At 35.6% G+C, this 24,142-nt stretch overlaps 2 protein-coding genes across 5 annotated transcripts; one reads left to right on the top strand and one right to left on the bottom strand.

The window, feature by feature from the left end:
• Positions 1-498: 498 nt before the first annotated feature.
• Positions 499-2,860, bottom strand: Med31 (mediator complex subunit 31). Of its 4 annotated transcripts, none has more exons than XM_076439981.1 (5): positions 2,529-2,860; positions 1,587-1,668; positions 1,235-1,494; positions 1,057-1,146; positions 499-985 (listed from the first exon to the last, which is right to left on the bottom strand). In XM_076439981.1, exons 3-5 carry the CDS (start codon positions 1,239-1,241, stop codon positions 672-674), a joined length of 411 nt encoding a protein of 136 aa, XP_076296096.1. In that variant the 5' UTR covers positions 1,242-1,494; positions 1,587-1,668; positions 2,529-2,860; the 3' UTR covers positions 499-671. The 4 variants fall into 4 exon arrangements, with proteins under 4 accessions (XP_076296096.1, XP_076296097.1, XP_076296095.1 ...); XM_076439982.1 differs by having other exon boundaries at positions 1,235-1,471; positions 1,587-1,716; XM_076439980.1 differs by having other exon boundaries at positions 1,587-1,716.
• Positions 2,861-3,137: 277 nt separating this feature from the next.
• Ints2 (integrator complex subunit 2) lies at positions 3,138-23,334 on the top strand. Its single transcript, XM_076439978.1, has 5 exons — positions 3,138-3,553; positions 3,973-6,059; positions 6,424-6,628; positions 6,701-7,007; positions 7,917-23,334. The coding sequence occupies exons 1-5, from the start codon at positions 3,270-3,272 to the stop codon at positions 8,367-8,369; spliced, it is 3,336 nt and encodes a 1,111-aa protein (XP_076296093.1). The 5' UTR covers positions 3,138-3,269; the 3' UTR covers positions 8,370-23,334.
• The last annotated feature ends 808 nt before the right edge of the window (positions 23,335-24,142 follow it).

The raw sequence follows: 24,142 nt of genomic DNA on the forward strand, positions 1-24,142 counted from the left end.
AGGAAATTGTTTCGAATACAGAAAATGCAAACTGGCCTATAACTCTTTGCTCAGTTCTGATTTTTTTTAAAGCAATTTTGGATTACCACGTGAAGGTAGCTGTCCTTCAAATTTAATTCCAATTTTGTACATCTTGTTTCTTTTAAATATATTTTGTCTTGTTTTACATCTGCACTCCAATCATTCACACCTGTATTCCCTAATAGCTAAACTACTCAGGTTTCAGCATCACTCCTCCAAAATCAGATTCTACAATTGGAGTGCTTTCATTTCAATTTGTATCTAGTAATGCAGACTAAATACACCTTTTCAAATCTGCTATTTATGTGAATATCATTTCATGTATACACTCTGATGATTGTTCGTTTGCTAATATTATTCCTTTTGTAATGAATATGGAGTATTCACTATTAACACTTATTTTACTATTAAAAGTTCTTGTAAGTCAGATATAAAAAATACATAGCAGGAAGAAAGGGAGATATAATTACACGTATATAATGAACATAGACGTGTATTTAATTTGATTGCAGTTTACCACAGCCAAGAAATATAACTAATAAAACAATTCTCACAAGGAACTATAGAAATACTCTTATATAGCAACATTTTTATGTTGTAGCTTTAATAGACCCACTTAACTGTCTATATTCTTTGGTCATACGTATTGTTCAAGGAACTTTAGGTTGCACAATACCGTTATTCTGAGGATTGACATGTTGTGTTTGCTCTGCTGCTGCTTGCAGTAATCTTGTCCTACGTCTAGTATAATGCTGCCACAGTAAAATCTGTTGGTCATCTATAAATTTGGTACATTGTGAGTTCACTACTTCTCTTCTAAAGTGTTCGTATTGTAATAAGTCTAAGAAGTACAAGCACATAGGATATTTCAAGTATTTGGCATATTCTGGTTCTTTCCAATATAACAGGTATTTCAGATAGTTGATGAATGTCGAATCCTTAAAGTATCCACGTTGAGCTAGAACTGTAACAAACAATTAGTTAATATATTTGAGAGACATTACAAATTAATCAAATGAGGCGAAATAAACGTACAGTTTAAGTAGTTTGGATTAGCAAGGCATTGAACAAATTCAAGTTCAACCTGAAACCGTAAGCGCTGCTGTTCCTCTGTTTCTGGACCACCTATAAATCAAATTAAATTGTTGTTTATATTATAGCGTTGATGCAACATGTATGCTTCATAATTTCTCCATTAGTGTGTAATATTTACAATACATTTCAATGTTATTATAATTGTTGGATGTACCGATGATCTCAAAATTGCCTCGACTTTCTAAAATGTCCTTGAAATAAAAGAGGATAGTATAGCGTATGCCTGATGTGTCGCAGAAGGGTCTTGCCCGTAGGTATGTAAGGGCCCCACTTTCTTTTTCGAGTGTCCACGTACTACGCAGCTCAGTTTTTACTTAGTTCACCGCAGATCCTTCTCAAGGAAAAACGTTTCTTTCTGTCCTTTCCGGAAATAAAGACCTTTTTAAAGAGTAGACTGAGTTTCAGTTGATTTTGACTATTGAAAAAGCCCATCTTTACACTATCGAGAAATCAGAAAGCGCATCTCGTACCCTTGCAATCCTGGAAACGAGTCTATCCCCTTAAAGACATTATTGGTCAAATCTGGAGTCGGTGAAATATTGACGGTGGAACCTGTGTTGATGATTTTCATAAAGCTGTCGGGCCTGTACTACATTTTGTCTACGTTCATAACAAACCATTACCATATTACTCCTTTCAATTACTGAACAAGACAGCGGAATCACATTTGGAATCATACTGATAGTTGGCAAATAACTTTGTTCAGTTTTTGTGATTTATTCCACTCTAAAAAACTGAACAAACTTATTTGCCAACCCAATAAATGGCAGCGTAATCGACTAGTGAATGTTTGAAAACATACAATAACGGGATACGGAGGACTATAGTATGTTTACTATAAATGTAACTCGTAATAATCATATTCTACTTTCATATTTTAAATCTTATACATTCCTTCTGTCTCTGAACTTGAATAATCTTGAGTAATTATATTGAGCAATTAAAGCAACTATCATCATGGCTGTTTAAAAAAGGATAGTGACCTTGATTTCTCTTTAAAAAATGACATAAAAACAATCATTTTTAGAGCATCGTGTGAGATCCATTAAACCATATCACTTTATCCTCAAGACATTTAATTAATTAATAATGTATGTAGACTGTGTGTGAAAGTTCAATGACTATGAGACACATACATGTATTTTTCTTTTCAATAAACTCCAAAATACATTACAAGCGTCAGCAATTTGATTTTCTCACTTTCACGTATATTAATGATGTAATAAATATATGTACACAATATATACCTGACAATACCTAAGAAGAATACACACAAAAAGAAATTTTGAGGCACAAATGCATAAAATAATTCAATTAAAGAGTGTATAAGAATATAGAAATAATAAAAATTTGTTTCTTTAGCAGTGGAAACGATAGGTTGGCGTGAAAAATAGAAATTTTATGGTATTTACCGTTCATTCCAATGAAAGATGTTTTTCTGCCTTTCATGAGACCCGGAGGATCATCCAAACGGTTCATAGTACATTAACTCACAGAAAGAAATTACTTTCGATGTTATATCGATAATTGAATAACGTTTTATAAAAAGAAGGAAAATAAATATTATCTACAATTAACAATATTTGTATACTTCTTATTATAAACTATTTATATATGTTGCACTCAGTTGGACTACTTGTGTTGTTATCAGTTATGCTGTATATTGTATATCCAATTCAATCCAATTTCTCATACTTGCGTATCCAAGTGTAAACCGTGTAAACTGAATGCAGCCATCTTGCTGTGTACTGCGGGCGGGAAATATGAAATCAAAATTTTTCAAAAGATCAAAATGCATCTTCTTTTGACCACTTCTATTCGCAGGATAATAATCGAAAGATATAGTGTAACAAAATGTATACTGCATTTGTAAATATTCGTATGCTTTAATATCACTTCTACTTACCACAGTTATAATATTTTCCATAAAAAAACATTTTGCGAAATTATGCGGGGTGACCAAGGTTCCCCAATTTTGTACTTCACTGACGCTAGAATCGTCGCGTATGCGCGCGCAGACCGCCCGATCTAACAACACTGGGTTGAAAACAGTTGAAAACGTGCCAGATTTTGTACAAAGTAATATTTGACTATTAGCCACTATTAGCCGGGTATATCTGATTCGAAACAGTAGTGAAAAACGATTGATAATCATGCAAGCAAGCACGTCTGTAACACCACGAATTTTTACTGCAATACAAAATGTGGATATATATGAATTATCAATGTGTTCTCATAAAGAAATACGACCAATCTTACCATGTTTGGTTCGTATGAGTTTAATTTCTCCTTTAGACATAACAAGGGATTGTGTGGAAGAAAGGAAACAAGTTTTAACAATTTTGTCTGGTATCGAATCAGTGAATTCGATAATTGCACTGCTTTCGATAGACTTTCATGCATTAGAAACTGATGTCCGTAAAGAGCAGCAATTGAGGTTAGTTTTACTATTAGTAAACACAGGATAAGGCATCTAAGACTTGCACTGAAAATATCACCGTTGTTTTTAGCATTACAAGAAAATGTTTCAAGCAGAAAATGTTTGGATCAGTGGGGCAATTATTGTGACGGAGAAGTTTTTTTTCTTTAGGTTATATTTTCCGATATTTCAAGACCATCGTCATTTTATTTAAATGGAACGACGTATTTTGATTAATTACATTTAATTTCAATTACATTGTGTTTCGATTATACTCATGATTTAAATTAGCACAACTCTGCTTACAGCACTCTGCCTGAAACATTTTCTTGTATTGCTAAAAACAACAGAGATACTTTCGGCGCAAGTCTTCGGTGCCTCACCCTGTATATCTATAATTGTACATTTGCTATAAATTAAATTAATTCTATTTTTAGGCAAAAGTTGGGTAGTTTGCAAAGGGATAGCGTACTTGCCCAATCGCTGCAAAGTGGTCTTGCTTTGGAGTTTGAACGTAGTGAGTCGACAAGGCGTATAAGACTTGTTTTAAGTGAATTGTTATATATAGCCTCTCAAGTACAAGAATTACAGAAGAATCAAGAATTTCAAATTAAGCAGTCCGATTTGTTCGACAATGCAGTGTACATGGAAGAGATTAGCTATGTAATTTGCATTGCGCTTGCGGAGCTGCCAACCTTATTATCAATTTTAGATATCACAGAAACATTATTACATGTTAAACATGGTCCAGAAATAATTTGTTGGATAGTTGCAAATATTCCTGATAGTTTTAACGAAGTATGTGCGCATTTAATTGCTAACGGAGAAAGGCAAGAGGAATCGCCGTTAAGCCGAATTAGAACAATGGCTTTGACTATGTTATGTCAAATGAATCCTAGTCAAGCCTTAGCGATAAGAGCAAAGTGTGTAGAACTATGTAGAATGCCTGCTTTAGCAATTACGTTAAGCCTAGAACATCAAAGTATAAACAGCAATGAATCGGAAAGCGATATAGTTGCATTTGTATCGGGATTATTGCTCGGCAGTGATCAACAAGTGAGAACATGGATCGCAATGTTTATCAGAAATGGACAGAAACGTAAATGGGAATCTCATACAGCGTTGCAATCATTAAGAGAGGAACTTCTCAAACGTTTACAAGTGATCACAACTCAAAATGCAGGCCAATTACCAGAAAGCCAAGTCGTTCAAGCTAGCGCGTTACTACGTCTTTATTGTGCGTTAAGAGGTATCGGAGGTATTAAATTTCAAGACGATGAGGTAACAATGATCGTTCAATTGTTAACATCTCATCCGCCTCCCTCCCCTGCTGGTGTAAGATTCGTTTCGTTAGGTCTTTGTATGCTTATCGCATGTTCGTCGTTAATAGGACATCATAATCTCGAAAAGCGTAGTATCGAATGGGTGCAGTGGCTCGTTCGCGAAGAAGCTTACTTTGAAAGTGCCAGCGGTGTAACAGCTAGTTTCGGTGAAATGTTACTTTTGATGGCTATACATTTCCACAGCAATCAACTATCAGCTATTTGTGAACTGGTATGCGCAACTCTTGGAATGAAAATACCAATTAGACCGAATAATTTGACTAGAATGAAGCAGATCTTTATGCAAGAGATATTCACGGAGCAAGTTGTTACTGCGCACGCAGTAAAAGTGCCAGTAACAGCTAATTTAAATGCAAATATTCCTGGATTTTTGCCTGTGCATTGTATTCATCAATTATTGAAATCGCGAGCATTTGCGAAACACAGAGTTCCGATAAAAAATTGGATTTACAAACAAATTTGTAATAGCGTGCCACCGCTACATCCAGTTCTTCCCGCTTTAGTCGAAGTATATGTCAATTCTATCGTATTAACGAACAATAAAACATCGGAACACACAAACAAGCCGATCACCGAAGACGAAATTAGAAGAGTATTTCAGAACAGTGTTTTCGGAGCGAATTTTGATTTCAAGAAAGGTATCACTACTGCTCACTGTGAGATAGATAATACAGACGTTGATATTTCAAAACCGTCTCTTACGTCGCAGTTGTTACTGCTCTACTACTTACTATTGTACGAAGACGTCAGATTGTCTAATATGCATACATTTATATCACAGGATAGAAAAGTGAAATCATATTCAACTGAATTTCTATCCGAGTTGCCGATAAAATACCTACTCCAATTGGTTCAAAGAGATCAAATGAATTATGCAGGCCTTTTTTCACCTCTTCTCAGGCTATTGGCAACTCATTTTCCTCATCTTTCATTAGTAGACGATTGGCTTGATAATGAGATGATTAATATAGACTCAACAGTTATAAATTATGAAAATGTTAAAATTACCGATATCATGATTATCGAAACATTTTCACACATTCAAACGTGCCCTTCGAGAACAGGCAGATTGCTCCGACAGTTAATGTCAACAAAACCAATTGATATCTGGCCTCATGCTGAAGTCATAATTTATTATTTCAAGGCTATCTTGAATCAAGGAGTTCCTAGATATATTCAAGGTAAGCTTTCGTTTACTTGTAGATTATATTAGCTTGTGGGTCATTCCACGCGGAAAGGGACACTTTTTGTAGAAAATTTCGAATTTTGTTCAAATTTTTTAAATATGTTGTAGTCTTTAGCGACCTATGAACGTGTAAAAAAACGTGTCAACCTTTTTTTATTGAATCATATGTAATTCTAAAACTATCAAACCAATGAAAATGAGTTTTTGGGAGCTTATAGTGAAAACATAAGAGTATCTACTGAAAATGTAGTCATTTAACTGTATACATATAGATTGTCTTGAACAATTATATCAACAATTCTTATAAAGTACCATTAAAATTTCAATATTCTCATGCAGATGTTAATTTTACTTTTCAGAATTATATAAACAAGTGTGGCTTAGATTAAATACCGTGCTTCCAAGATGCTTGTGGGTGTTATCTATAAACGCACTGTTAATAGAGAATTCCATTATAAAAAACGTATTTCTGACACAAGAAAATATTGTCTTAGATCCCTTACAAGTATTGAGATGTGATACAAGGGTATTTAGATGTGCCCCAATTTTATCTATTATTATAAGGTAAGTTTCTTTTTTATAAATTTTAATATTCTTAAAGGTACAAAAAAAAATAACAATAAATTTATTTTTTAGAATCTTGCAAGCTGCTTTAGCTGCTTCTCGATCACAGTTATCTAGGCATATACAAGACAAACCATTGACTGAGAAAATTGGTCAGTTAACAAGTGACACTGAGAGAGAAGATTTAAGAACAGCTTTAGTGGCAGGGCAAGAAAGTGCTGCCGTTCAAATATTATTAGAGGCATGTTTAGAAACAAAAGAAGATAGAGAAACTCCTGGGCAAATGTGGTCCTTAAGAGAAATTCGAAGTATCATTTGCTCGTACTTGCATCAAGTTTTCATAGCGGATCCATCATTGGCCAAATTGGTTCACTTCCAAGTATGTTAACTGAATCCAAATATTATTATTAGACTGCGGAGATTTTATGCATTTATGATGAAAATGGACACGTACAATTTAAAGCAGTGGACGAATTAAGAAGATTTAAGGACGTCAGTGTATTAATTTCAGCTTAATAAGAGAGAGAGAGAGAGAGAGAGACAATTAAAAAGAGAAAGAAATTTCTATTTGGCTCCTGTGTCTTGCAATCGATACAAACATTTTTTATTCTGCATAAAGATTCGCAGTCTAATTATTATAATGGTTATATAATGCAATTTTTGTTGTGACTGTGCATGCCTATGCAAATTCATGATATAATGTATCATGGCAAAGTCCGTTCAAGATGTTAAACAATTTCGAAGCAGAGCTTATATGTCTCTTAAATGGATAATAGAGAAAAATTCATCGTAAGTAACCCTTAGCACTCGAGTGGTGAAGGTGAGATGCTCCACTAAAAATTGCTGTACCATTATTTAAAATATTGTCTACATTATTTAATATGTTGGTATCTAATCAATTACTAAACCTTTAAGTACTGTACAAGGTAATATATCAATTTCATATCCACCAAATTTAGAAAATCATAAAGAATGGAAATATTCTAAGTCGGAAGAAATGTTTAATTTTCGAGTGACAATAGGTCCGAGTGCAAAGGGTTAACAAAAATGTCACCTTCATTTTCTTAAATGGATTTTTACCATTCAACTTTGTCCTTCAGACATTTGACGTATCTTTGAAAACAATAAGATATTTATTATACATACATCGTTCTATAGAACGATTATTAAATTAAAATGCACAGTACAATTACCGCGGAGAATTAGTTTAGAGAGTTTAAATCAAACATATACCATACATATATATGTATATATATTTAAAAAATTAATTAAATTTTTCTCTTAATAGGGTTACCCAAGAGAATTGTTACCCATCACAGTTACTGGTATCCCATCTATGCACATATGTCTTGACTGGATCCCTGAATTGTTATCTCAGCCAGAATCAGAGAAGCAAATATTTGCTGTAGATTTGGCATCGCATCTTGCAATTCAGTATGCTCTACCAAAGGCTTTAAGCGTTTCTCGTTTAGCAATTAATACTATGGTAACACTATTAGGAGTATTATCTGCTAAAGATCGTGTAATTTTATTTATGCCTGTACTACCGGCTTTAACGCGAATATGTTTAGCTTTTCCACCATTAGCCGAGGATACTACAGGTTTGTTGTTACAGCTTGGTAGAGTTAATTCTGCTCAAGCAGCGTTAGGAGATAAATCGGCGGACATCTTGTGTCGTGAAGTTAGTGAAACTTTTTGTATGTTGTTACAGAAAGCTATATTACAATCGCAAGTATACTAACAAATTAGTATTATTTATAGCAGACCTGGGCGACGCTGGCTCGAAAAACACATGTTGCTGTTTCTTCCCTTCTCTTGCTGGGTAAGACAGTCCCAGAGTAGTAGCAACATGTGTTTTTTGAGCCAGCGCCGCCCAGGTCTGATTTATAGTATTATTACTATATGTATAGTATTATTTATAAGCTTAATGTGTTTGGTTTGAAATTTGTTTGAATCCATTCTTTCAAATACATTATAAATTATTTTTGAAATTAACCGGGTATTCTCGTTCAGAGTCGTCGATCTCGGACGAACTATGACATACAAAATTGCATTTATGTTTATTCATATTTCCAATTACCGTATGTTTTACGCAGTACATAATTTTTAATGGCTGTAACGATGTAGGTTATTGCATACATTTGAAAAAGAATATCGAAAAAATATCGCTAAAAGTTCTACCACCGACGAGATACTCGTCAAGTAGAAGGAGAATGATATGGTATAGAATGCTCACATTACCCATTCTGTAATTGCCTTATAATACTATCACCGACGAGATACTATCTCGTCTCTTTACCTAAATAGAATCAGACGATATATGACATTGTTCACGCCTGGGGCAAATCAGCTTGGATAATACATATATTCTGATCTGAAGGAAGGTGAAATTATAAAATTTAATGGAAGACAATAGGTATAGGAATAGAATTTATTGAAAAATCAACATATTTATTAAATGTGCAGCTATTAGCTCGATATTATCCTTTATTCATAAGACACTAAAAGTTCTTACAAATAGAGGATAATACCGATTGCCCAGGTCTCACCACGAGGAGGTTGCTGCACGAGAGACCCGAAAGGGAGTCAGAACGAATGCAATATTCCTTCTGGCTCCCTTTCTTACAACGACAGGCTTAATACTAAATTACGCAAGTATGTCGAGTAATTATCGCGGAGCAAAAGGTGTGAATCGGAGAAGAAGTCTCCGATCCACGGGGGATCAAAGGCGAATCAGGCAGAAGGCTTTGATTCTTTCAAAGTGAGAAACAAAAGCGAACCAGAGCAGAAGGCTCTGGTTCGAAGGTGACGCGGCGTGTACAATGCTTGCAGCCCAGCCCCGGCCAGAGCCGATACCCGACGTGTCCTCACCAAGAGAAATGAACAGTGAGAAGTGTTCAAACGTAATACCATCTCTCTGCCAACTACCTGCCACCAGGCAACGCAATGCGTTGAGGTGACTCGGGTAGGATGACGAACAGAGAATTTCTCTGCCAACTACCTGCCACCAGGCAACGCAAAGCGTTGAGGTGACTCGGGTAGGATTACGAACAGATAGAATGGAAATACGAGTGAACAGGCCTCAATGAACCACCCCTCTCAATGTATCGACGCCGACTACCGGCTCCAACCGTTCACAGCAGAAGGCTGTGTCGGAATCAAGCAAACGAGCAAAGTGAAGTTACGGCAATAATTACTCGACATATTTACAACGACGATATACAATCTCAATAGCTAATGCACGCGAGTCGAGCAATTATTGTGGACCAAAAAACTAAATCGCACAAGAGGGAAGAATCAAAGCAGAAGGCTTTGATTCGCAAAGAAGAAACATGAGCCTGAGCAGAATAATTGCTCAGCAAATAAAACTAACTTAATAATATGATGCAGTCTTCTCGATGTATCCTCTTCTTGGTTTGCCGTCATCTCGGGGTGTCCTCTTCTTGGTGTGACCTCTTCTTGGTGTATTCTAACTAAAACAGACTAATAATGATTAGACATACATATCACACTACATAACCCCGCACACGAGTGCAAGCCTAATATCCGCTCACGAGAGCAAACCTACGACCAGCTCACGAGAGCCAAACTAACCCCGCACACGAGTGCGAATCTAACCAGCTCACGAGAGCCAACCTAACACCAGCTCACGAGAGCCAAACTAACCCCGCACACGAGTGCGAATCTAACCAGCTCACGAGAGCCAAACTAACCCCGCACACGAGTGCGGCCTATAGGCGATTCGGATACCCCGGGGACGCTACACCCCGTACTCACTCACGGCCCCATCCGTGAGTGAGCCTCTGGGGGACCTCCAATCGGAGGAAAGCAATTTCAAACAAGATGTGATAACTCAACAATTGGAAATTCAGAAATAACACGAGTGCGAATAGAGCAAATATAAGCCCGCATGTAAGTGCAATCCTAACCATGCACATGAGTGCGGATACAACAATTTCACAAGAGCAATTATAATTCTGCACATGAGTGCGAATACAACCAGTGAACCAGTTGACAAGAGCAATTATAATCCTGCACATGAGTGCGAATTCAACCAGAGAACCAGCTCATGAGAGCAATTGTAACCCCGCACAGAAGTGCGTATACAACCAGCGAACTAGCTCGTGAGAATAATTATAACCCCGCACACGAGTGTGAATACGACCAATTCACAAGAGCTATGCTAACTGCTCACACGAATGCAACTTATATGTGCATCGGGTAGCCCCGGGGACGCTACACCCCGTACTCACTCACGGCCCCATCCGTGAGTGAGCCCCTGAGGGATCTCCGATCGGAGGAATGCCAATTTTAACCAAAAAATTTAAATTTTAAGAAGATTCAATACTGAAAGTCTCGATGGAAATTCCAATTAGCATATTAGAGATAATTATCGATGGTATTCGTTGAATAAACAGTTGAAGGACAAGTTTGATTAAGCTGGGCCAAGGGTACACAAAGGAAGCATTGAATAATATTAGTAATAAAACTTACCGTTGTTCCTTGAATTGACAGTTGAAGGTAGGCCAGGGTATCTGTGGATGACCCCTTGTCCACCTCTGGTCCACCTCTGGTCCACCTATGGGAAGTCCTTGGTCCTTCCGGTCCTCCTGGTCCCGGAGCACGTCCGCTCACGCCGCTCCCCCCGGCCCGACTGACTGACTGACGGAGAGCTCTCGCCGCGCTCGAGCGGCACCCCCCACCCCACCGAATATCGATCGATGTCGATCGCCGTGACAATTATTGTTAAATTTATTATTTCCAGCTGGTTAATGTTTATTACAATTCTATTTTACAGCGATGTTCACAAGCAATCCCTTGGCTATCTGACCACCTAATTTTTTAGTCAAAATGGCCAATAGTATTCGTGATACGGAATAACTTTTAAACCATGAACATTCGCACGCATTAATTTATTCAATACAATTCACAGATAAATTTATTATTTCTGGCTGTTTAATGTTTATAACAATTCCTTTTGTTAATGATGTTAACGAGCACTCCCTTGACCACCTTGCCATCTAATTGTTTACTGTAAAGTCTTTTCAACATATTTCTGTTCTCACAGATCGATTCTTGGAACATTTATGTATAAAAAAGTGGAAGGTAATAATTCTCGTTTGTGAAATATTTTGAAATTACAAATTGAGGTGTCTCATATAAAATTTAAAATAGGAATTGTTGATTTTCCTAAAATTATGCTTGAATAATATATTTCTAGGAATTTTTTTTCCTTGAGTTTTGCTTTTAATATTGAAACCAGTGTTGGGCAAATTTTATTTTAAATAATAAATAATTAAATAATAAATGAACGTGTGATTTTAATTGCAAATAATAACTAAACTTTTTATCTAAATAAAAATTATTTAAATAATTCCAAAAATGATGTATTTGTTATTTGGATTGAGGTGGAAATCAATTAAATAGTTTTTGGTCTTTGAAGCTTAATTACTCAAAATATTTTACACAAATTTTTTCTTCGCGAAACGTCAATCGACGTAAAATTGTACAAAGAATTTTGCAATATATAAGTTTTGCAATATTTTGCACAGGAACATTACAAATTACTTGAAGAAAATATGGAAAATGGTACCCGTTTGACTACACAAGGATTAACGAAACTTGTCAATTTCCGCCTGGAGCCAACAAATACTCGACGCTAGAACAGCGTCGATAAATCTGTGAAAAAGAATACTTCGAAGTCGAAAATACAGTAATTTTGTGGTTGTAACCGCTTGTGAACTCGAAAAGTCATCGAAAATGAAGGGGAATTACGATGTAATCTATCTGCAATGTCAAAAACACAAGCGAACGTTTGCGTTGTATGCACGATTCGTTGGTAGCTACGGTCGTGTGCAGAGTCCAAATGGTAGACGTTCGGCTATATTTTATCCTTTCTTTTTGCTTCTTCAACTCGTCTACCATTTCCCGCTGGGCTCTCTCTATAACATTTCATTATTACGAGTCAGCCACGCCATCCATGATTTATCTGCAGTCGAGCGTTTTCTCTACGAAAGAAGGATCACGTAGCGGTAGAGATGTCTTGGTGACTCTGACTCCGTCACGAAACAACGCAGTCAAGGTGGAAAATGTAAACGAACACGGAGGAAACGAACAAACCATGGGTCGTCGCGTCGCGGCGCAAGAACCGCGCTCGTGCATGGAGTACGTAATTAAGAAAATGAAATCACTATGAGATTCACGTTTACGGCAACGACTTCGAGAATACGTTTGTTTTTTTTGTCATCCGTCGCGCTCCGTTGTTCCCCTGTGTTCCTTCTAATTAACGATCTCTTTATCTATTAGGTTGTTGCATATGAAATGGGTCGTTTATTTTCAAAGTGGCCCAAGTTCATCTAACTTTAAACGAGTCTGCGTTTCAACGAAATTAAAAATACACGTATAGGATACCAATGCATCACACTCCTCAAGTGTATCTAAGAGAGTTCAATTTACAATTCCTATTAAAACAATAGCGATTATTAAGTGAATAATATGTGCTTTTTATCAAGAATGCCACTTTCAAAATTAACAACTAGATTTGTCATAAAATTTGAAACAGCCCGAGTCCATTCAATGTAATTTAAAATGCTTCGAACGATGTTTCGAGCATTTAATTAATTATTGTAATTATAAACTTTCATTTACGACTACTACACACTTTTATTTATAAAAGTTTTCAGTTTCATTCAAGCCCTGCTCGAAACAATGAGACGGTTCAACCGTAGCTAAGAAACTGTTCGCAAGTTTCACGGATCCGTAAAAAGAAAGTGCACGTATCGTAATGAACTTTAAATTAACACGTTGAACGAAAGTAGTTCTCGATAAAAAGGAAAAGTAAAGAGTGTCGTAAGGTGACAGTATAAAAGTGAAATACAGTAAACATCCGCGAGTATACTCTGCGACAGAACTAGATAGAAAATGAACGATGGCGGAAGAGAAGAAAGTCAATCGATAAGTGGCACAGCTTTCGAAAGCGAAAGTCCTTGCTGTTCGTACATACATACATATATACAACGTGTCCGAAAACATCTTACTCAAGCCGCGACCACCGCGTTTATTCTTCGTTTTGCAGCGACAATATTTCGAAACAATGCGTACATCATTAGAAATAATATCTTTTATGCGCAATAGTTTTGCAAACATTGATCCGCATCTGCTTGCAATCTTGTCGAAATGAACAAATACAGAAATTGGTCACCCTGTATTTTTCATTTACCTCATTCACGACTGTGACGTAACACGAGAAGAATTCAACTTACGCGCGCGACCTACAATAATTCCATTCTATTGGGTTGGCAAGAAAGTAGTCTCGGTATTTTTTAAGGTGAATTAGAGAGAGAGAGTCGAATTTTTTTATTCAAGCAATAAACTTTAATGAATAAGATATTTTCCCTTTTGTTCGATGATCTTTTGCCAAAACGAATAAATAAGAAAATATTTGATCGATTAGAAACTTTGCTGGATCAATATCGCGCAAAAATTACAAATTGTAAGTACAGTGACTCCCGCAAATATTCGGACACTTAAAAAGGCGCTAACTATTTTAATATTGTACTATACGATTTGAACTTTTTTGGGAAGCTAGAGCAATTAGTTTACTAAAGGATGTGAAAAGAAATTTTTAGAAAAATTGCAATAGATCGGAATTGTAGAAAGAATACTGAAAGTTGCATTTTTTCAAAAGAATTTCTTTTCACATCCTGTAGTAAACTAATTATAGTCCATATAGTCCGTATAGTCCAATTTTTAAAAAGTTATCGGCTTTTTGAAGAGTGTCCGAAGATTTGTGGGAGTCACAGTATATAACATATTTCTGGTTGTAGCAACATTTCTAGCGTCTGTTAAACGATGTATTTAAATGTTGGCAGATCTTCGTTGGGCCAATTGTATTTAGTATTATCGAAACCGAAATGCTTTTTGCCCAGCAACGCCCGAGGCAAGGTGGAAGACGCGCGCAAAGCTCGATGCAAACAATATGCCAGATTGAAATGGAAAGTTGCGCGAGATTTCTGCCGTTACAATTGAAAGTGGCCACTTACTGGTTACGGGGCGACTGTCAATGTAATCTTGTTCGCGCAGCAGAAGACACGTTTGTAATTCGCGAAAGTCAAGCGACGTTTATGTCGACGACAGGAAAGCTAGCCGTGATTACTTGATTGCGGCACGAAATGAATCGTCGCGTCGTTACCAGCCAATGTTCCACTAAAACTAGAAAACATGGCGGGCTGAGGACGAAAAAGGTATTTCCACGCAAATTTTTTATTCACCAGGTCAGGTAATGTCAACAAGAATTACGTTCATTCAGAGTAATACTTTGACTGCCGAAACAGCAGCCGAGAAAATTCCATAAAATCAAAGTAATTTATTTAATGAATGTTATAATTAGACTGTGCGGATCTTTATGCAAAATAAGAAATGTTTGCACTGATTGGAAGACACAGAAGCCAAATAGAAATTTCTTTCTTCTTTTAATCGTCTTGTTGAGCTGAAATTAATATACACAGATGTCCTTAAATTTTCTGAATTCGACCCATGCTTTAAATTGTACGTGCCCATTTTTGTCATAAATGCATAAAATCCGCAGTCTAGTTATAATTAATGAATTTTATTCTTACATTTTGAAAATATAAATGAATTGGAAACTGTCATTACAACTGAATGGGAAAATTTAGTTCAAACGAAAATTTAATCACGAGTGTTCCAAAAGTAGCAGTTCATGCCATCACTGGTCTCGGGTAACGCAGTTAACATTTTATCTACCGATAGCCTATTAATAATAGGCTTTTCAATAATTGTGCTGCACCAAATGGAAGCTTAAAAATCTTCTTTTACACAATCCCGTAGGAAATTATTCGATTTTGTTATCGAGGGTGAGTTGTTGCTTTATGATTAAAATTGCTGTTGAGGGATTCTTTTAAAAAATCCTCAGCCACGAAGAAATTGTAGAATCTGAAAGAAAAACAAGCCATGTTCAATGACTGATACACCACGTGGCCGTCGCGTCGTGTCGCACGGATTTCATGAGATTGCCCTGACTTAACAGTCAGTCAATTGTATCACACTTAAATCGTTATTTAACTGTTTAATACCGCACATTACTGTTGGACTTTATCCATTATGAACTCGTATAACTTGAAAATGAAACGTAAGTCACTGTGTTAACTGCAGGACGACACAATTGATCGTCATATTTCTAGTCCAATTATATTATCATCGGCATCAAATACACTTTTCATTTATATATATGTATCTTGTGATCTGTGGACTGTTCGATGCGTGTCAATACTGTTAATACAAAGTGACTTGTGGATTGAGTTTGATTGGCTTTCATTGCGGAAGCGAACAGGCCACGTAACAATGATAACGGTATTGAAAATCTTATATGTATGTGACAATTAGACTACAGATCTTTCCTGCAGAATAAAAATTTTCCAAGTGAATTGTTACAAACGGAAATTAAATAAAAATATACTTTTTCTTCTCTGATAGTGTTCCTAACCACAGTAGCACTTACAGTGAACCACCAATGTATTTGAACGCACTTTAAAACAGTATAACTTTTTTATAATTGTACCAAACGATCTGTTGTTTTGTAAGCAATTAGAAGCATCAGTTTACTGAATGATCTGCCAAAAAGATTTTCCAAAAATTACAATTTACAAGGTTGCATGCAAAAATAAAAAAAAGCACAGTTTTTGAGAAACATGACTTTGAAAAAAAAAACATTTTTCAATTTTAAACAACTATTGTGGTGCTATTATAAAAGATATTGAATTGTTCTTCATAACAAAAGATTCTGTACACTTGCGGCAACTTTTTGCTTTCTGGTTCGAAAAAAACATCGACGATCCAAACTTGACAGGGTGGCTTCTCGAGATAAAAGTCTGCTCTATCGAGTGGTATAGTTCGATTTTCCGCTGGACTCTTATTTTTTCAGATAAATTGAAAAATATCCTCAAAAATTGGTGCAAAAGCGGTGTCTCTCCGTCTTTAATCATTATTTAAACATGTTTAGACAATCATAATGTATTAATGTTGGATATCACTGTGTTCGGGAAAGTCTACGGAATCTTTTGCTGCAAAGAACAATTCAATATCTTTTATAATAACATCACAATATTTGTTTAAAGTTGAAAAATATGTTCTTTTTTCAAAGCCATGTTCCTCAAAAACTGCGTATAGGGAAACAATTAAAAATAGATATGGAATCAGCGCAAAGAACTCTATAAGAAGGACCCAACAGTAATTAGGGAACATGAAAAAAGTTGAAATTTGTTGGACAGTGTTATTTGTATAACTAATTGCCAGACACTCTGTATGTATATGTACGAGGAGAGCAGAAAATTCTTTTCCACAAGAATTCGAACCACGTCGAGAGAAATGATGCAACGAATAGAGCAGAACTTCGGCTTATCGCGGGAAAACAACCAAATGTGCGTGGAAAAGTGAGTATATCGGCGATTAGATGATCACGAGTTGTTTTGATGGTGACTAGACAGGATACAAAGTGATATAGGAAAAACAAGTACCACATATGTAGTTGAAAACACCTTATCGGATTTATGTATTTCCTATGATCTGGGTTAGGTGTTGGAGAAATATCAGAAATAAAAGAAAAAGATTTTTTGTAACAGACAAGTTTCTTACATTATTGATGATTTTTAAAAATGTACGATTCACAGCTAAGGATTTCTGTTAGGAAGTTTTCCAATACTAGTAGATGACTGTAGCCTAACTATGATAATGTGGTAGTATGACTGTATAACTCGTTATTCAAGTTTTTATGATTTGTATGATTTGTAATTTAGAATTGTAATTGAAATTTTATCACACATGTAAATCAATATTGAGCTGTTCATCTTTCATTTTACAGTAAATTTAGCAGATGCATAGCAATGGAAAACAAGTGAAAGTTCACAAGCAACAGTTAAATGCTACCATAAGAGAAGACAACATTCCGATGAATATGTTAATTTATTCCTTTCGTTTTCCATTGATGTACTTTTATCTTAACTGATTCTGATCGTATCAATGTGGCATACATTCAAATAATGTTTCTAACACACACACACACACACACACACACACACACACACACACACATACATATATTCCTGTGAATATTTTCTCTTCACATCTTCACTTTATGATTACAAGATCGCATATAAGAATTACAAAATTCGTTTTTTTATACGACACCAGTCTTAATAACATGACACAATGTCTAAGGAAAAGAACGTAGGGCGAAAGGTTGTAACGAGACACAATTTCTTCAAAAAGGTCACGTTATTTCAAATTTAATTCTTCAATATATAGAATAAATACGGACGAATATTATAATACGTGCTGTAAATAGTATATAACAGGGTGTTTCGTCTAAAACAGGACACCTAAATATCTCTTCAGGTTATTGTAATGCAAAAAATATTTGTTACGTAATAATTAATGATAATAACTAATTTAATTGGTATACAGTTTTTGTATCTTTCATTTATTTCAGTACTTTATTGAGAATATATACGATTAAAGATGGTGAGTGAAGTATGGAGAATTTGTGTTTTTATTCTTCATGAATTTAAACTTTAGAGTATAGCAACGAGTGCAGCGAATCGTGTTTCGTTTTATCTCTATAAAAAGATACAGGATGTCGAATAGGAAGTCGGATAGCAACTACATCCATGTTGTAATTCAGTCTTATCATTAAACTGCGCGAATGTTAATGAACTTAAAATGTGTCAAACTGTACAAATGAAATATGTAAAACGTAAAATGATCGTATGTATAAACGAGTGTAGGAATATAACAACCTATAAATATCCTATACTTAATAATAAAACTTTAATTACACATTTGTTTTGATTAAAATTTCGAATGCAATATACTATAACTGTAAGCATGTATTTTATATTGGCAGTAATCGAAATGGACCGCGTTCATCCATTAAAAGCAATTTGTAAGCGGAAACTGATGGAAGTTGATACTATCCTGTATACGCTCTAACTTGCGCAAACCCATGCTTCGACCCAAAATCTAGTAAGATTCTAGTCCCTTCCTAGTTACAATCCAAAGGTATAGGTCAGGCGTGGGCACGGGTGGAGCCCCTCAAACGCCTGCTACAAGCGAAACGTGTCCTTCCTACATAGTAACGGCGGATGCTGGTGGGGGACAGTGGGCACTACGGTGGGGACTGTTTTGCCTCAATTGAGGCAAAATTGCCCACGCCTGGTATAGGGGGTTTCAAGAGTCTCTCCGCTCTATCTGTTTACTATTTCCAGGAAGAAACATTAAAAAATGCTTGATTGCCTCGAATCAAAAACATACTTAAAAATACTTTATTTGTATAATAAATGGTTGAAATTAACTTGCAAAATAGTGAAATTAACTCGCAAAAGGGTGCATTTGGTGTGCAAAACCTGCGTGTCATACCTGAGATATTAAAGGTGAAGTTATTGGAAATTCAATACGAATTAAAACTGAAGTAAGTTAGAGCGTATACAGGATAGTATCAACTTCCATCAGTTTCCGCTTACAAATTGCTTTTAATGGATGAACGCGGTCAATTTCCACTATACTGCCAATATAAAATACATGCTTACAGTTATAGTATATTGCATTCGAAATTTTAATCAAAACAAATGTGTAATTAAAGTTTTATTACTATACAATCCAAAGGTATACTATGTTCGCCCGACCAGTTTTCGTTCAATTTTTCTTTATTATTTTTTGATAAACACACTGAGAAAAAAAAGTAGTTACTTCAATAACACGCGTGTTATTGTAAATTTTTTTACTCCGATGAATATCAATGTATTCTTTTCAATAGTATGAAATTTAGAAGCAAATCGTGATGTATTTGAATTGTCTATCATGAAATGATTGAAAATATTATTCGATTCAATACCGTACATTATTATTCGTAATATTTCTCTTTTTCCTTCAATCAGATATGTTGTTAAAAAAATTTGAGAAATGTATTGATTTATACTGGAATTGGTTTGAGGCCATATCTTATTTTTTTGAAAACTTTGATGTCAAGCTATTCGCTTATATGATTGGCGGAAATGAGTTTTGCTATTGAAATTCAATAGTATTAAATATTAAAATAAGTTCATATGATATTGGCACTATTCAATAGTACATCTTATTGAATCAACTGTATATTTTTTTTGTTTCGACAGCATTTTTTTCTCAGTGCAGTAATTGATGTTGAATATTATCTGTATTATTAATTACTCCCTTTGCCCCATAATAATAGTAGCAAGTGGAATTTGTGGACGATACTAAGTAAGCATACGGCACATGGCACTCGACTCTCCCTGAACTGTAGATCCATATCGGATCCGCCTTGTCCTGTGTACGCGACCGCGATACAGCAACAGCCTACAGCAACAGCACACGACTCTTCCAAGATCCTTTTATTGCTGCTTTTAAACCTCCGTAACGGCGAACGGTTCTGTCCGTCACAACGCTGCGGCTGCCACAACATCAAATCAGTCGTAAAAAAGGCCCCCACGTGTCAGACTGGCTGGAACTGCAATTTTTAAACCAACAGGCCGCGCCGTGCCGCGCAGGCAGCTGCAGTTCCGCGCTTTAACCTTTGACGGTCTAAGTTCACTGTTGGTTATTAAATCGCTGGTTTATAGCACGGCTCCCACCCTAACAAAAGGGGCACAAGTGTTCCCTGAAACAAACGAAGATGTTTGAAAATGTAAATTTAAAAATCCGTTCTTACAGCCGTCGCTTTTTTCGTAGAAGCCGAGGGGTCTCCGACTGAAAGGTTCCTGGTACAAGAGAGTTTTTAACTTCGAAATTTTAGGATCCGAAAGACGATGAAAACTTAGTGTTATTTTTAGTCTTTCACCGCTTATAGCTTGCCATCCTCACTACCGCTCAATTACTATCTATTAGGTTGTTGCATATGAAACGTCTGATTTTAGAATGCAAAAGTTACAATGCGTTTTGATCGAGAAATACTGTTACAGTTGACAGGGTTCATTGTACCTCATTTTGAGGTAGGGAACTTACGATCCTATCTTCAATTTTAATTTACACAATTGAGCCGTTCATTTTGAAAGTGGCCTAAGTCCATTTTCAAGAGAAATCAAGCTAGCAATTTTAATATTTACATTTCTACGTTATCTTTTCATTCTGAAGCGAATTGTAACTAATATATTTAAAATCGCAAAGATTTTGTAGAAAGGAAATTAGCTGGTTAATAGAATGATAGAAATTTTTATTTCGAAAGTGACCTTAGTCCATTTGTCAGTTGTTGTTTCCAACCCGACTACACTTTTGAATGTTAGTGTACATGTAAAGTTCTGATAAACAAGTACGCTTTAAAAATGTCCCAGAATCTTAAGAAGTGATAAGTTTCATGGTCAACTCGTTCCAGAGGAGCCTTTCATTAATGAAGCGATTTGCGTAAAGTGAATCAACTTTATGAAACGATGCACTGATAAAGAACGATCGTTCATTCAATTCTGCATCCACCGATAATAGCAAGTCCTACACTGTGAGATAGTGTATAGCTTCGCAGTATAAAAAGAAGAAGAAAATCTAGAGATAACAATTAAACCGAAGTAAATAAAATAAACTGGGTTTGAGAATTTTATAGGAAGCATAATAACTCGATAATAATTGTGTTAACCTCCTAACTGTCCCGGTTGCACACATTTGCATTCGTAGAATTTTCTGAGAAACATGATTAATAACATGGAAAAGTTTAAGCAGGTGTAAAATGTGCTATCATTTTGTCCTGGAGTCCAGGCAGAATTTCCCTTTTTTTTTGTATACTTTAAAATTTGTTTTCAGAACTGTTCATCAGTATGGAAATGATTGTGGGTCACAGGTCGAAAATGCAAATTTCCTGGCGAAAGTTTGGATTTCCATATAGAGGCACCATTAAGGTATTTATTTATTGTAAATTCTCGGTTTCAGATGTGCTGTCCGGCTTTATTTTGTCGTATTTTATCGGAATTAATGGTTACACCGATTACACACCTACACTCGAGCGGTTCAATTAATTCCCTCACCTGCGCCACGAACGATACATATAAAAGCCAAAAAATATATTGAATTTGTCGCAGGTGTGGACGGCTGCTATTTGGGAGATTATCGGCGATTGTGAACATTACGAAACACACAGGTATTATTATATCGCAAAAATGTCTCCTAGATATCAAAAGATTGTAACGTATTATAATTAGTGATAATAGTGATTATTTATTAGACAGCGGATTTTATGCATTTATGACATAAATGAGGTGTCATTTAAAACAATGAAAACATTAGAAGAATTTAGAGAAAAATTTCGTTCATATTATGATAAAAACAACCAATTAACGGACTTACTCCCCACTCCACCTTATCATAAATCTAATAGTTAACGAGGTATTATCGAAATAATTTTCCACACGTACTTATTCAAGTTGAGGGATATTATTTCAAGCACCTACTTGCTTCCAGATAATTGCTATTACTCATATGGGAAATTATGTTGATAATATCTCGTTTATTATTAGATTTATTAGATTTATTATATATGAAGGTAAATATTTTTTTACGCAGAATTTTGCGCTTCATTCGAGTTCGATAAAAAATATTGGGCATTCCATTTAAGAAACTGTAGGTGATCTTCATATCTTCAAAAATCAGATTGGAGCCTTGTATGTCCTCCTAGGACAGGCCTGGCCAACCCAAATGGTTTCACGGGCCACTTTGATGACGCGTAACGTTACAGCGGGCCGCACAATTTAACGTGGCGGGCCACATGCGGCCCGCGGGCCGCGTGTTGGCCAGGCCTGTCTTAGGAACATTTCTTTTGTACAACAAATAACTTACGAGTTATTTGAGAACGTCACATTAGGAGACTCACCCTGTACAATAAAAGGATCGTTCGATAAGATATCTTTAAATCGGTTTTGTCGTGTATGTAAGAGTGACGACAGGAATGGTTTCCTTCTGAAAGACTGAAAGAACAACGCGCCGCGCCGCGCCGTTACGTTGAAGAAAATCTCGCGAAGTAGCGAGACCTCTCTTTGTGCCTCGTTTCATATTCTCAGTTCTTGCTCGTTAATTTCCATACAATAAAAGTAAAGTATAGTACGAGTCCTTGGCAGGTCAATGAAAGCCGTGGCCACGAAGGGGCGTTGTATTTTGAGCGCGATGCCGTTTCTGATTCAACTGTGTGTTTTCCGCTAACACATCGAGCCTGACTTAATTCTATAATTGCCCGGTTGATTTATTTCGGGACTCTATGTCGTAGTGTGCACCGCGTTGGTCCAACATTACGATGTCTTGTACCTATCTACAATATCGATGACACCAAACCGAATTATGATATCGAATTCAACTGCTGCGCATATTTTTGTAATTGAACTGCGGTTGGTTCCAGTATTGGGCAAAACGTAATATGCTTATTGATTGAAAATCACGATTAATATAAAATCCAATCATTAATCGTGGCTACTGATTAGTAAATAATCAGTAATCATTTATTAATGAATAGACTGCGGATCTTTATGAAAAATAAAGATGTTTTGCATTGATTGTGTAAATTTATTATGGAATTTAAAATTGAGAGGAAATTTTATAAATTAAAATATAAATTAGTAAAATTATAAAATTGAAGGGTAGGGTTTCAAACTAAAATATGAATTAGTACATTTCTTATAGAATTTAAAGGGAAGTTTTAAATTAAAATGTAAGAATTAGTGAATTTATTTAAAATTTATTATAAAATTTAAAATTGAGATGAAATTTTAAACTAAAATATAAATTAGTAAATTCACTATAGAATTTAAGGGTGTAAGCTATAAATTAAAATATAAATTAGTAAATTTATTGTAAAATTTAAGGGTAAGCTATAAATTAAAATATAAATTAGTAAATTTATTGTAAAATTTAAAATTTAGGAGAAATGATAAATTAGTAAATTCATTATAGTAATAATACGAAAATCAGGAAATATTAAAACGCGTAAATACGCCTAAGTGTCGATGAGCAATGGCGCCAGTTACAGGAAAGAACTTGATTGCGGCTCAAATCAATCTATCAAGGTCTTCGTTCTGCTTAAGTTGCGCATAAATTGCATACACACATACATGCGAATCTGTTCGTGTAAACGCGAACGCGAGAATAAGCGAGGTTTCGCATGTGTAACACAAGTAAACTTGTACGCGGAGCTCTGACACAGAGCGTCCTTGTCGCATTTCGCACGTTTTTACATTACACCTTCCTAAACACGAGGTCGACGTATGGCACCATTGACACCATCAAACTAAAGGTCAAACAACAGATTTCGTTGTTCGCGAGCAATGTTGGTAAGTTCGAAATGAAACGAAGGTCTCCTCGCGATCGAACCGATTAATATTAATGCCGCATTTACACACAGTATGTACCTACTCTCTTTGTGTTACCGGTTTATATTGTTGACCATACTGATATCTATGCATAATACTTTTCTGCGAGATAACAACCGGATTTTTTCAAATGACGAATCACTCGGTGTTG

This window comes from Lasioglossum baleicum, chromosome 16 (assembly GCF_051020765.1).
Source record: "Lasioglossum baleicum chromosome 16, iyLasBale1, whole genome shotgun sequence".
NCBI classification, from domain to species: Eukaryota; Metazoa; Arthropoda; class Insecta; order Hymenoptera; family Halictidae; genus Lasioglossum; species Lasioglossum baleicum.